We start from the raw sequence: 13,074 nt of genomic DNA, 5'->3' as shown, positions 1-13,074 counted from the left end.
GAAAGGGAAAGAGACATTAGTCAGTGAACAACACCACAGCTCAAAGTGAACATAGCAGGGCAGAGATCAGTGCAGAGAACAGTAGGCAAGAGGAGTTCGCAGAAACAGTGTCGACGCCACCGACAGGAGGTCAAATCCAAGGAGCTGGGATGAGTGTTAGGAGGAGGAAGGAGGCAGTGAGGAGAGGGAGGTTGAGCAGGAAGCATGCATAGAAATAATCTGAATAAACTCGTGTTTAATGGACTTGGTTTAGTTGTGGGCTTTGTCCACGTTGGAGGATGTAGAGCGATTATTTGGCAACTTATAATAGTTATATTCTCAAAGAAAACCATGAAAGAAATAAACAAAAATGTGAAAATTTCTTCATCCATATTGTTGGTTTCTTATTTGCACATATATTCACACAGTTAAAATATACATTTCAACCTGCTGTGTTTCCTATAAATGTGTCTGTTGTGTCTCTGGAAGTCATGCTAATTTCATCATAACACTACTTCTGCTGTAGGTGTTCCAGGTGATTAAAGTCCGTATTTCTTCCATTCAGACTGGAAAAAGTGTGAAACGATTTATTCAATTATCAGCTACCTTTTGAAAAAGCTGCATGTAGCTCATGGTGTTTACAACCTGCTAAACCCAGTTTCCCTAAATCTCTTCAACAGAAGCGAAGAGTGAAAAAGTTAGCAACACATCCAGAGCCACAATAGTCATTAATGGGAAATACAGCAGGCTAAAATAAACTGAACTATTTTGTACGCGCACAAAAGAGTAGCTGCCTCCTGCCACTGAATGAGATGAAGTTGAGTATTTAAGTTGTCCTGTAAAAATAGAAATTACATTAGCATACTGTTTACAACTTTTAAGACTCTGTAGTAAACAGACTAAAGCCTCCTAATAGTCCAAATAGTATTCATGGCCAAAGTCATCATTTAAGGGAAAGTACTGAGACAAACTGGTAGAATTTTGCAGAAAACCCTACAGCTATCTGGACTTTGATTAACTCTGTTGCTTCCTGGGCATCAAACATCAAACTTAGTTCACAGTTTCATCCTCAGATAAACTGTAAACTCTAAAAATACATAATAAATGAGACTCTCCCCACATAGACCATCATCTTTACACCACATATTATCAGTTTTACAAGTTATCAAACCATGAAAAATAAACACGAATGTTAAATGTCGCACAAAAATACAAGAACGCATGCAAACGACCAGCGACTGACTGAAAACCTCATCTTTCCATGCGTACTGAACCTTTATATTTGAGACACACAAACAGTTCCTGTGGGACAAAATGGATTCAAACAATATAATCACACAAAAAAAAATCTGATTTTACAGCTTTTCTTAGTTTTGTTTTTATCACCACCTATAGTGCATTTTATTTAATACACACCTTTGAGTCTGACTGAAGCTCCAGATGTGGCTCCCGTCCGTTCTCAGCTGTGGCCTCAGTGATGCTGATTACAGGAGCTGAGGAGGGACAAAAAAAACAGAAAACATCATCTGCTTTTTCCCCTAACAGCAACTTTGCTTTCCGAGACAAGTTAATGACCACTGCTTTATTATTCTGCAGAAATATAAATGGTACTACTTGATCAATGAGGGCGGTTGAAGCCGATCAAGTTTTGATTGGTCGGTTGGTGCAGGAAGTAGGGTAAACAGTTAATCGACTTCAAATTAAAATGACAAGTTTAAACAATGCATTTAACAAATTGCAAAGGCTGCCATCTACAATATATTTAACGCAATGTGTCGTATTCAGGGCAGATTTCTGTTTTATCCTAAATAATATATTCAACTTGTTTGCAGAATTTGCAATATTAAAATGATGATCCAGAACATGAATGATCAGTTTCAATGTCAGAAATTACTGTAGAAACCTTTATCTTACTGAAAAGGTTTTATTTTATTATTACTGTTACTTAATTTATTTAACTAAACATTCACATCTTTTCTGATTACTCTTCTATGTTCTGTGCTAAAAATGCAATAAATACATTATGGATTTCATTTATATCTGTAAGTTTTTACCCTTCCATTATAAAATAGACGATCATTTCCTCAATTATAATAGATAAAATTATATTACTTTGATGGTAATTTCATCATATTTCCTTAATCTATTACACCATAAATACTGAACTGAAACTTGACTTTAAAGTGTACAGGAAATCCTAAGGTCTGCTAGAAAAGCACGTAGTTAAATATTTTGCCTGAATCAATCAGCCCAAACAGGAACTGAAATGTGACTGTATATATGTAGATGATAAAATTAATATCATAAATCGAGGACAACTACCTGACTAATGGCACAAAATAACAACAACTAGTTGACTAGAAAACTCTGTGTTCAGGGCAGTCATACCAGTAATCAAGAAAGTTCACATCTTAAAGGCCACTGGTTACAGCCAAAGCGCAGATGTAAAAAAAAAAAAAAAAAGATCTCTAAATTATGCTGAAATGATTCTCTCTGAAATAATTTAAAGTGATTTTAAATTCTACTTCATGCAAAAAAAGACAGAAATGTTCATGTTTTTCTTGTCATTTCAACTTTTTCACACTGCAATTTGGCTTTAATTGCAAAACATGTAAATGAATGAAAAATATGAAGTGTAGTGTAGTAAAAACAGTTCATTTGAGACAGCAAAAATCTTATTCCTCATTATTTATGACTGCTTTAAGATTTTTTTGATCGTGTCTTGTTATTTTTCAGTCACTTTGCATTGTACTGTTGATAGCAGTAAGTTTGAGCATGTAACGTCTTATCACAGACGTCTTGCAGTTGAACAACACGTCCAGCAGGGGGCAGAATAACACAGTAAAGAACCTGACACACACATAAACACATGAAGCAGAGGTGCACAGCTGCATGATGTGGGAACCAAATCCGGAAAACCACAAAAAAACGGCGTGAACGGTTTTCCAAAGACAATACAAATACATATTTTGCCAAAATTTCTTGAGCCGTGGATCTATAGAAATAAAGAAAACATTTGTCCTGGTTGTATTTCTACATTATATCACTGTATCCTCATTTTAAGAATAGTACCAGCTATTCTACATATAAAGAATTAATGGACATGATAGCATAAATGCTGTATGAGACGCTTTTCATTCCACTAAAGGATGCATTTTAAAAACATCAAATACAGGCTTCTTTTCATCTTCCAGTTTTGTTATTCTGTGCTCATGTTTCCTTACTTTATCTATTGTATTCTGCTGCAAGTAACCACATTAATTTTTCAAACAAATATTTCCAACACAGCAACATGTTGGTTTATGCCGTTATTTTTAAGTCAGAAAGCAGTGCATATGTGCTATATTTTGCTAAATTTATTGAACTTTATGGCCCATATTTTCTCTTTCATGACATGTGATTGTTGCTGAAGCCGTTTGCTGCATCTCCATGTCGTATTTCTTCATGCTTTCTTTTGGATTCACCTCTTTTCATCTCCTCCTTTCTCCCGTCTGCCTCTCGCTGTGTGACGGGAAACATATGCTGCAGCTATTTCCTGTATCTGAGCGTTTTACATGCGCACAAACACAACCCATCGCTAAATCCACGAGCCGGCTCCCATCTCCCCTCCACTCCTTCCATTCCTTCCATTCCATCTGCTCATTAAATATGAACTGCACCGAGCTGTGCGTGAGTTTTTACCTCCGTCCAAACTGCGGCTGATGCGTTTCGACGAGGTGCGTTCGAAGTTGGGCGCCGGCCGGTCGATGAGGGAGCTGGCCAGGCGGGTCTGGGCCTGAGTGCGTCCACTGTAGCGGAACTTGGAGCCCAGAGTCAAGAAGCGGGCCTTGGTGGGAGGTTCTGGTGCGTTTAACCTGCCAGCAAAAGGTGGAGGTGGAGAGGAATTTTACTTTTGCAACGACAAAACCGAGAAAAGACGAGTTTGGGTGCAGAGAGAGGAGCAGAGTAAGGATTAGAAACTCGAAAAAACAGCCACAGCTCAAAAACTAAGTCATATTTTAAAAAGTCACCATCTGAAGTCCAATCTTCTCTTGAACATGCTGATGCATTTTCATGTCCTTACTGTATATTACACAGATTTGGTGGCAGGGTAGAGAGACTCCTCGTTTCTGATTTTTCCAAACTTTAGAGTTCTGATATAATGGGAGTCAATGAGAGTTTTGGTCGACACACACTGAGCTCTGAGATGATTGATGAAAAATGTGAATTGTTCATGTAGAGTAAAAATTGTGAGATTTTTGAACCTTTTTTCCAAAAAATTCTTCTGGTCAAAATCTCGCTGAACAAAAATTCTCAATTTTCCAAAAAATCCATAAAACTTAAACAGCAACTGCCGAAAAACCCTAGAAGATACCAAATCGTGGATCTAAATGAAAAACATTCAAAGCACTGTGAGCCGGACACGCTTAGAATGAAGTTTCTACTGTAATATCTGCCAGAGCTACAGGGTTCCAAAGACGGCTGGGTTTTGGCAGCTGTCTGGCTGGCTGGCTTCCCATTCATTTCAATGGGGATTTTCAAAACGAAATGTTGTACGAATTTTACAAAAAGTGTGTGGCAAATCGGCACCAAAATTCCTAGCACATTACTACCAATCAAACCACATGTTTTGATGTTTAATTTGTAAGGGTCTTCTTAAAGTGGGTGGGACGAGTTAAGACGCCAAAAATCGAATCGGAAGCATTTACAAGAACAAGTGTCTTTTTCAGATTTGATTATGAAATAATTCTGGCAGTGTTTATGTTTTAAGTAGACTAGGTAAAGGTGTGTATGTTGGGGTAGAAATGTAAAAATTTTACTTTCATAGCCTGCATAATACATGAATAAAACAAATGTATGCAAAATTGTTCAATTCAGGACCTTAAAGACAAAAATGTCCTCATTGAAACCCACTCTAGATGCTGTTTTTGATCCCTCTGCCATTACATCAGAAATCATGCTTTCTATATGATCAGATTTAAAACTGACATTTTTACTATTTTCCACCAGATTGTGTCTTTTTTTTTTTTTATATTCATATACTATAAAGTGCTGCTGGCCAATGGAGAAAAAAGCCGAACTGCTTTGTGGGTGCTGGTAGGGGTGTCACAGTGTTGAGTGTATTTATGTACTGAAAACTTGTGTGTGTTTGTCTGTGTACTTTTGGAGATATGTTGCTACTAATCATTAAACTTTATTTTCCATATAGTCCTCACTTCATGGAAAATATTTAAATTTTTCTGTTTTTTTCAAACAAAAAATAACGACACAATGCAAACAAACTGACAGTGAAAGGATTAAAAAACATAAAAAATGAATAAATGTTTGGCAAATACGATGAGGATTTATAAAAATCAAAAGAGACATGCTATTGAGAGTGAAAAATAATACTGATATATGATGTTTTTTTGGGATTATTTTTTAAGTGGATATTTTTGTCCTTAAGGAACTAGTTTTATCTTTTTTATTTTGACGACTAAGGGTTAATAAAACGTCCTCCACTGTATATGTGCATGTGAGGGAGGTAAAAGTCCTCCCGGAACAGGATATTAAAGCTCATTCCTCTTTCATACAGATGTGCACACAAACACAACAATCACACACACCTGGCAGGTCTGTGTGTTTTCAGTATTTGCTGCCTCGGGCATCAGAGCAAACAGCTATGAGGTTTTACTTCTTTTCTGGCAGGAGACGGAGCCCTTAGTCAAACCCAATAAAGCATCACACAAAGTAATCTAACAAACCATTTCTGTTCTCTAAAGTCCAGACTGTAAATCTCTGCAATCCATGTCTTTATATTTACAAGCGGTCGTCTTATTAGACTTGACTTTTAGTATTTTTGCAAGAATTTATTGTGATGGAACATTTAGTTTTTTTGTTTCTGACGTTTTATTGGGTTTATTTCAGGCGTGGTATCGTAACTATAGAAACTATTTCTCTGCACAAATATAACCTTTAGATAATGTAGAATTTTACACCAGCTTATATTTTAGAAAATATTTTACTCCTTATGTTTATCAAGTCATATTTTTTTTTGTATTGTTTATTTCTTCTTTGAATGGCAGCAAATAAGCTACTTCCCCTTAGGAATACAGTTTTTTTCAGATTCAGATAAAGACGAAAAATAGGAAATAAAACACACAAAATAAAAACAAGAGAAACAAAACTTAAAATGATTTTGAAAAATGGGTAAGATGAAGTTTAACTTCTCAAATCCTACCTGCTATTTGTCTGTACATATCAAACTCAAAAACTTCTACTATTTATGATGCTACAAGCCAATAGCTTAATTTAGAATTTCTAATGTTGCTTAAATTAAAGTATGTCATCAGGGAGGAACTTATTGGGCACTTCAAACATTATACTCTTGTGACATTTCTTTCCAATGTATTAATTAGCGTTCTGTGATTTATAGTATCAAATGCTGTTTACGATGTACACAAACTCGTCAATAGAAGTTTCTTCTGTTAGCTCCAATAATGCCGTTTCTCTTTAAGATGCATCATGTATTTTCTTGCCTCTTTGTTCATACAGTTCCACCCACACATTCCCCTTTGTACACACAACTGCAACCACATTTAACTAAACACAAAACCGGCCCAAACAAAATGAACCTTCACACACTCCACATCTAGTTCTTGTTTTTTTTCTAAAGTTTTCTGTCTCTATGTCTGGTCTATTTCTCTATATCTGGCATTACAGGTGTAAATATAGCTTGTCATCCTCTGCTTGTCTTCAGCTTCTAAAGCTGCTCTAGTGTTATTCTGTATCTAAAAAGTTCATTTCCGCCACATTCATTCAGTTTTCGGTCTTGCTTTTTGTACATATAATACATGTTCTTTACACTGATCGTGTGTACAGACTGTTTTTCTGTGATAAAAACCAGTATCTGGTTACTGGTTACCGTATGTGCAGGGGTCCATAATGTTTACAACAGGAACTGCTAATTTAAAGTGGCATTTCCTGAATAAATTGGACTATGACTGTTACAAATGTGGTAGATGTGAGAGTATTATTAAATTCAGTTTATCCACTTTACTACCAGCAATGAGAGACGAGAGTCAAAAAGAAATATTCAACACGTCCTCAACTGTCACCACAAAGGTCGAGGCAGCAGAGGATGAAGATTCACAGCTGTGGGAGAAGGTCGACATGATGGAGTTCAGTGACCGTGAGTGGACAGAATATTTAGCATCGCTTTACCAACCAATTATGAGACCAGGAGCAAGAAACAGCAGAAAAAGCATCAGCTGCATTAAGGATGAGAGCGGATTTAATGATATAGGAAGTAGGGGATACGGTTTGGTTTGTGTTTATCACTTGGGTACAGGGTTGCAACAAACAACTATTTTTCAGATAAGAGTGCATTAAACCAATTAGCAACCGCTCTGAAGTAACCACCGTGGGCTTCCCCCAAAACAGGCCAGAAAGAGGTTCTAGGGAAGCGGTCAGAACATATTTAACATATGAAATGTGAGCATATGTGCATTTTTACCTGAAGAAACTGTGATTCTCCACACAGACTTTCCACAGCCTTTTGGCAGATCGATGGTTCTGGAGTTTGAATCCCACTGTGCTCTCAAACTGCTCCGTCTGTCAAAGACAAGAACAATTTGAACATTTATTAGCTTCTCAAACCATCTACAGTATAGTATGTGAGGCGTGCTGACAGTGATTGACTGTGCTGCATATTTATGTGTAGGACTCTGTATACAAACCTCTCCTGGTCTGATCTTAATGTAGAAGTTGTTCCTCTTGTATGAAATCTTCAGTATTTTGGGCCAAGCGAAGCGGTTTATCCGAAGCCTGTCTTTGTAAACCAGGAGGCCGTTGGCACACACACCTAGCATGATGTCCACACCCTCTGAATCCTGTCAAAGCCAAGACAAAACGCACATAAAACACTTTGTATAAGGCAATTATCAATTAGCTCCTGTAAAACATCTTGACATGCCGCTTATTTGGTCCAAATCAGATCATACTGTATCTGAATTGATTTATCAAGTAGCCTGCTTAAGGTCAACAGAAACTCGATTAGCAAACACACCAACACTGTCACTCAGGCTGACAGTAACACAGTTAGCGAGCAGACTAACTCACTGACAGAGCTTTTAAGGCCAGGGCCATGTGGTAACAGTGAGGGAGTATTGATCACAGCAGTGAATCAAACACAGGAAAAATCAGTGGGGCTAATGGAGAATGCAATATGTTGATAATGGACAGTTTTACTGGGACACGCATGACCTCGGCTTGTTGTTAGCTGCACATTGATCTCCGTGTTTGTGCTTCGACTGCAGATGTGTTTTAGCGATTTGGCTGATTACGCTGACAGAATACATGTTACAGAAAACAGGCTGCATTTGTGAATGTAAACACAGTATCATCAAATGAAGCACATAGTGTTTAATTAGTGACTTTTCCAGTGTGAATGACTGACTCATCTTCAAAGTAGAGTCTGCATATGGCTCATTCCATACAAAATCACCAAAGAAAATCTGATTTTTACGTACAATAACTCTAGTATATTTAATGAAGCAATGCAAAATTTTCCTTTAATGCTCTGAGTATTTTCCAAGCTCCAGGCCTTTGAAGTACAAAGTGGTGGATCGGAGTTCTGCGGTTTTTAATTTCCTTTTTCCATAATTTCTGAGCCTCATTTCTTCATAAGTGCACGAGACAGAAGTGTTACATTTTCAGGCCTGAAAAACACATTTGAACTCTGTTAACAACTGCAACCAAATCCATTTTACATCCAGTACAGGAGTCACAATCTAAAGATTAAATCTGGATTTTGTTGAGCATCATTTTTTCTATAATCAACTTCTGCATCAGCATCATACTTCTGTGCAGTATGGCACAGAATGACTAAAACCAGAACAAAGAAAAAGTTGTATTTCAGTTACATTTTAATGAACAAAATATGTACAGAATCACACAAGCTGTTAAAAAACACTTAGAATTCGTCAAAACTGACTCAATTGTGTCTTCAGTGCAGTATGACAGAATGACACAAACCAGAAAAATAGAAAAACGCAGATTTTCTTTTATTTATGCAAATCAGAAGAAAAAAGTTGAATTTCTTTCATATTTTAATGGACAAAAAAGTCCAAAATGACTTAAAATTTGACAAAACTGACTCAAAATTCTGTCTTCTGTGCAGTTCGACAGTTAAACTGACACAAACCAGCAAAAAAAATGTTTTGATTTTCTTTTAACTTAATTCTTTGATATTTTGATTTACAAAATTTGTCCAAAAAGACTCCAAAAATTTGAAAACAAACTAGAATTTGTTAAAACTGTCTCTTGCAACATTCATAAGAGCAAGTTTTGTTAAATCTCTTTGACACTTTGCTACAGAAATGGCATTGAAATGAATCCATTTCACCCTCAGTGTCAGAGGGTAAACGTCATTCCTCATTTTATTATTAAAACCTGAGCTTTTAATATCTTAACATGGTCTGCAATTAAAATAATTCGGATTTCCTGATATTAAACAATGCTGTGTGTCCTGACATAATGAATAAATCTGCCCAGTAAAACCAAAGTTACTCTACAAAACATTAGCAGAAAAACAGGTAAACTTCACCTTTTAGAAGCAAGGAAGGAAGCAAAGAAAGAAAGAAAGAAAGAAAGGAAGCAAGGAAAGGAAGGAAGGAAGGAAGGAGGCACAAAATTGCTGATATTTACAAAAAAAAAAGCATTAAAAAGTCTAAGTACTCCATAAGAATAGAAATTATAATAAGCATATAGGAGGGGTGCTAGAGTCCTGGTTGATTCAGGATTGTTATGCTGATGTTAAATTTTACTTCCATTTACCACCCAAAAAGGTGCTTTTGTGTTTGTTTTCTGTGATCCAGATAATCTGGAGTTTTTCAGATTTCCTCTCTGGTTCTTGGAGTCATGAAACTTGTACAACAAATTAATGGCACAGGACCGAAATAGATCAATTCCCACAACTCTGGTATGCCTTCTAAAAAGCCTAATCTTTTCCCCTGCTTGCCTCTGTGTTGCAAACAAGTGGAGCACGGCCTTAAAGGGGACTCGCCTCTTTCTCTCCTTCAAGGATCTGTCCCTGTCTCACTCCAGATTCGCCTCTTTCCCCCAGTTTTCCCTCTCCGACTTCCTTCTACTTCTATTTAAAGAATCCTCTTTCTCTCATGCATATTTCCCCCCGTTTTGTCCGTCCGTCGTGCACTAAGACACACAAACATGCAGCCGGTCTGCTGATGACCTGCTATCCCTGGGAGAGAGGCTGGCTGTTCCCATGGCGATGGCCTCCGTGAGTGTTTGTACAGCTGACACACACACAGACACACACAGCTACAGTAACACACACACACCAGCAGGCATCAAAGAAACTGTGCTAATCCTCGCTGTCAACAACAATTGAGAGAAGAGCAGCCCAGAGGAGCTTCATTCATTTATTCATACCTTCGCGTGATGCAGGTCCACCCCGTACATCGAAAGCTTCTTGGCGTTTTCTAGAAACTGGGCGTCGGCCTGAGCTGGTGTCATTCCCCTGCAGACAAAGAAAATAGTAGAATAATTTAAAAATTCATAGATTATCAAATTCCAAAACACGCCCAGCTATCTACTTGATGCCACATTAGCATCACGTTGCTGAGAAATGTAGTTAAACTAGTAAAAAAAATACACATATTTTTCCGACCTGTGGGACTTGTGGAGTTCAAGAATCTTCTCCTCCATCTCTTTGTTCTGATTTGGAGCAAAGGTCGCCTGACTGATGTAGTCGAGAGGGCGAGGCTGGTCGGGCTCATGGTCGCCAAACTCTGCCTGTAAATCGCATTTTGAATGTTCACCCACCTACACGTTGCTCACATGCACAGAAACTAATATTTAACATAATTAAGCATGAATTTACCTGCAACGTGTACGAGCCCAGCAGAGCGTGAGTCACGAATGAACACGGCAACCGTCCAGAGGCGACATCTTCACGGAGCTGCAGACACAAAAGGTACCTAAAACAGAAGAAAAAAAAAGACAGAAAGGGCTGATTTTTTGGTTGAAAAACTCTTTCAGATCTTTCTCTTTGAAGTGGATTCAGCCCCTTTGTTCATGATCATAATAAGAAGATCCAAACTGCCTCTGCTGCTGGGGAGGATTAAACGTCTTTGTCGTTTGTTGAACAGTTAGTGTGCTGCTACGCTGGTTTATTGGGATAACCTTACGTCTAATCCCCACCGTGACAGGCCCGCTTACATAACATCTGTGCTGTGAACTGTGGATTTACGAGCTCCTCTGCAGCAGTGCTGGGTTTTTTCATTTTACTGCGGGTAATTAGAAAGCAAAGGTAATGAATGAGCATTATAGTGGAGACTGTGGAAAGCAGCTGTGGGTTTGCAATCTGTACAAGGCAAATTTCCACACCTACAGGTCTGCACAACAATTCACGCAGCAGGTCAGTGGAGGCCGGCTGCTGCTGTGTAATTCTGTGTCCTTGTTTAGCCTTTAAGCTGCAACCATCAGACAAGTTGTTCGCTCCATTAGACGCACATTTCACCGTAAAGAGCTCGGAGCATGCCTCTGTGTGGGTGTGCATATGTATAAATACAAATGAATCTGCACCTGTGTGTGTGTTTGAACATCTACTGTGTACTGTAGCTGCTACTACAGCCACGCTAAACTTGCACTGATCAGTATTTTAATATTAATTGCCCAGATTTGTATCGTAGAGGGCGGGAGACTTAAAGAAGAAAGAATAATCACCCATCTGTGGAGTCTCAATTGTCTTAAAGATTATTGTTTTGGTATTAGGATCCATATCTGCAATAGTTTTAGTTTACTTTCCCTACTTCTATCACTCTCATTTCCAACCACAACATGAAGTTCTTTTCACCAAAAGCACACAAGCTTCCCAGCACACAGAACGAACAACAGGAGGCAAAATATACAAGACGTTTTAGCAACCAAAGAGCCTGAAATTTGTGGTTTCTAATGGTTTGCTGGAGCCTGTAAACAGCAGGACTGCACTGAACCAAAGGAAATCTTGGAGGACTGGAGACAATTCTACTTTATTTTTATCTTATCTTTCCAATGACTTTTGATTAGTAGCGGGGGGTTGGGGGGGGATCATACTGACTTTAGCTAATCAATCACAGGAAGAAACATCTGTATCTGTAGATGAACTAAATGCTCCACAGTCAAATCATTTAAATCTGGTTATTTTGTACTGAAATGACAAGAAAAGTCAGTTTCATACGATCTCTGAAAATAAAATTACATCAGCTGTTGAGTCAGGACGAGAACTACTGAGGACCAACTGAGATAAGTCAGCTGCTCTTTTTAGATGATCTGACATGATGGTTGGTGCTGCTGCTTGCAAAGTTTGTACTTAAATTTCGTCAAAATGCACCAAAGCTTGTACTTAAATTTCGTCAAAATGCAGCCACATCGACTTTGACAAGGTGTCAGTTAGTCTGGAGTCGATCAAACATTCAATAAATAAGTTAGTCTGTTAGTTCCGCTGCCAAAAATAATGGATTAATCCTGGAAATCTGTTGATGTAGAGGTTTTCTCGTTATCAAAGTAACACTGGAGTTTGTTCAGCCAATGAGAACTTGGCCTGATGAGAGCATACTGGTCAACAAATCAAGCTGGAGACTACAACCCTATTTAGGAGAGTCATACTGCAAATTACAACTATTTCTCTTATTGAAACTTCAGAGGATGTCCCGTTTTGTTGACTTGATGTTAGAAATGTTGGGTAATGAAACTTACTGATGCACATGGTCTTTTAACAGATCTTTATTGCTTTTCTCATCATGAAAACAACACTGACTATTGTCCAAAAAAATGAGAATTCGGTTGGAAGAAAGCATATAGACCAAACAATCGACTGGGACATGACAGATGTATAAAAAAGGACTAAAATAAAAGTAAATAATGGAATTTTTGTGCTACGTGGCAAGAAACATGTCTCCCAATAAATGCCAGTGTCACTCCATCTGCAGGATGAGTACGTAGGAAATGTTTGGCTAATGGTTTGGTGTGACGTTAGAAAGGTGATAATTTGTTAATGCAGGATTTTACAGCTTGTTCCATTGCGCCAAATGGCCATAAAACAACAATAAAGGAAAGGCGGGTGTAAGTAAACAG

The 13,074-nt window shown here is 37.9% G+C and overlaps 1 protein-coding gene across 13 annotated transcripts in view; it reads right to left on the bottom strand.

Annotated features, from left to right (window-relative positions):
- epb41l2 (erythrocyte membrane protein band 4.1 like 2) overlaps window positions 1-13,074 on the bottom strand; it is a 78,967-nt gene that overhangs the window by 25,593 nt on the left and 40,300 nt on the right. For all 13 annotated transcript variants that reach the window (XM_022189143.2, XM_051960561.1, XM_022189147.2 and 10 more), the window contains exons 8-14: window positions 10,841-10,937; window positions 10,628-10,752; window positions 10,390-10,477; window positions 7,677-7,829; window positions 7,454-7,551; window positions 3,661-3,833; window positions 1,396-1,472 (exon numbers count right to left, since the gene is read on the bottom strand). In XM_022189143.2, the coding sequence (XP_022044835.2) occupies window positions 1,396-1,472; window positions 3,661-3,833; window positions 7,454-7,551; window positions 7,677-7,829; window positions 10,390-10,477; window positions 10,628-10,752; window positions 10,841-10,937 (811 nt within the window). The remainder of the gene's footprint in view (window positions 1-1,395; window positions 1,473-3,660; window positions 3,834-7,453; window positions 7,552-7,676; window positions 7,830-10,389; window positions 10,478-10,627; window positions 10,753-10,840; window positions 10,938-13,074) is intronic.

Source organism: Acanthochromis polyacanthus, chromosome 16 (assembly GCF_021347895.1).
Source record: "Acanthochromis polyacanthus isolate Apoly-LR-REF ecotype Palm Island chromosome 16, KAUST_Apoly_ChrSc, whole genome shotgun sequence".
NCBI lineage: Eukaryota > Metazoa > Chordata > Actinopteri > Pomacentridae > Acanthochromis > Acanthochromis polyacanthus.
Note: the sequence above shows the minus strand (reverse complement) of the source record. Positions and strands in the feature narration are given on the sequence as shown.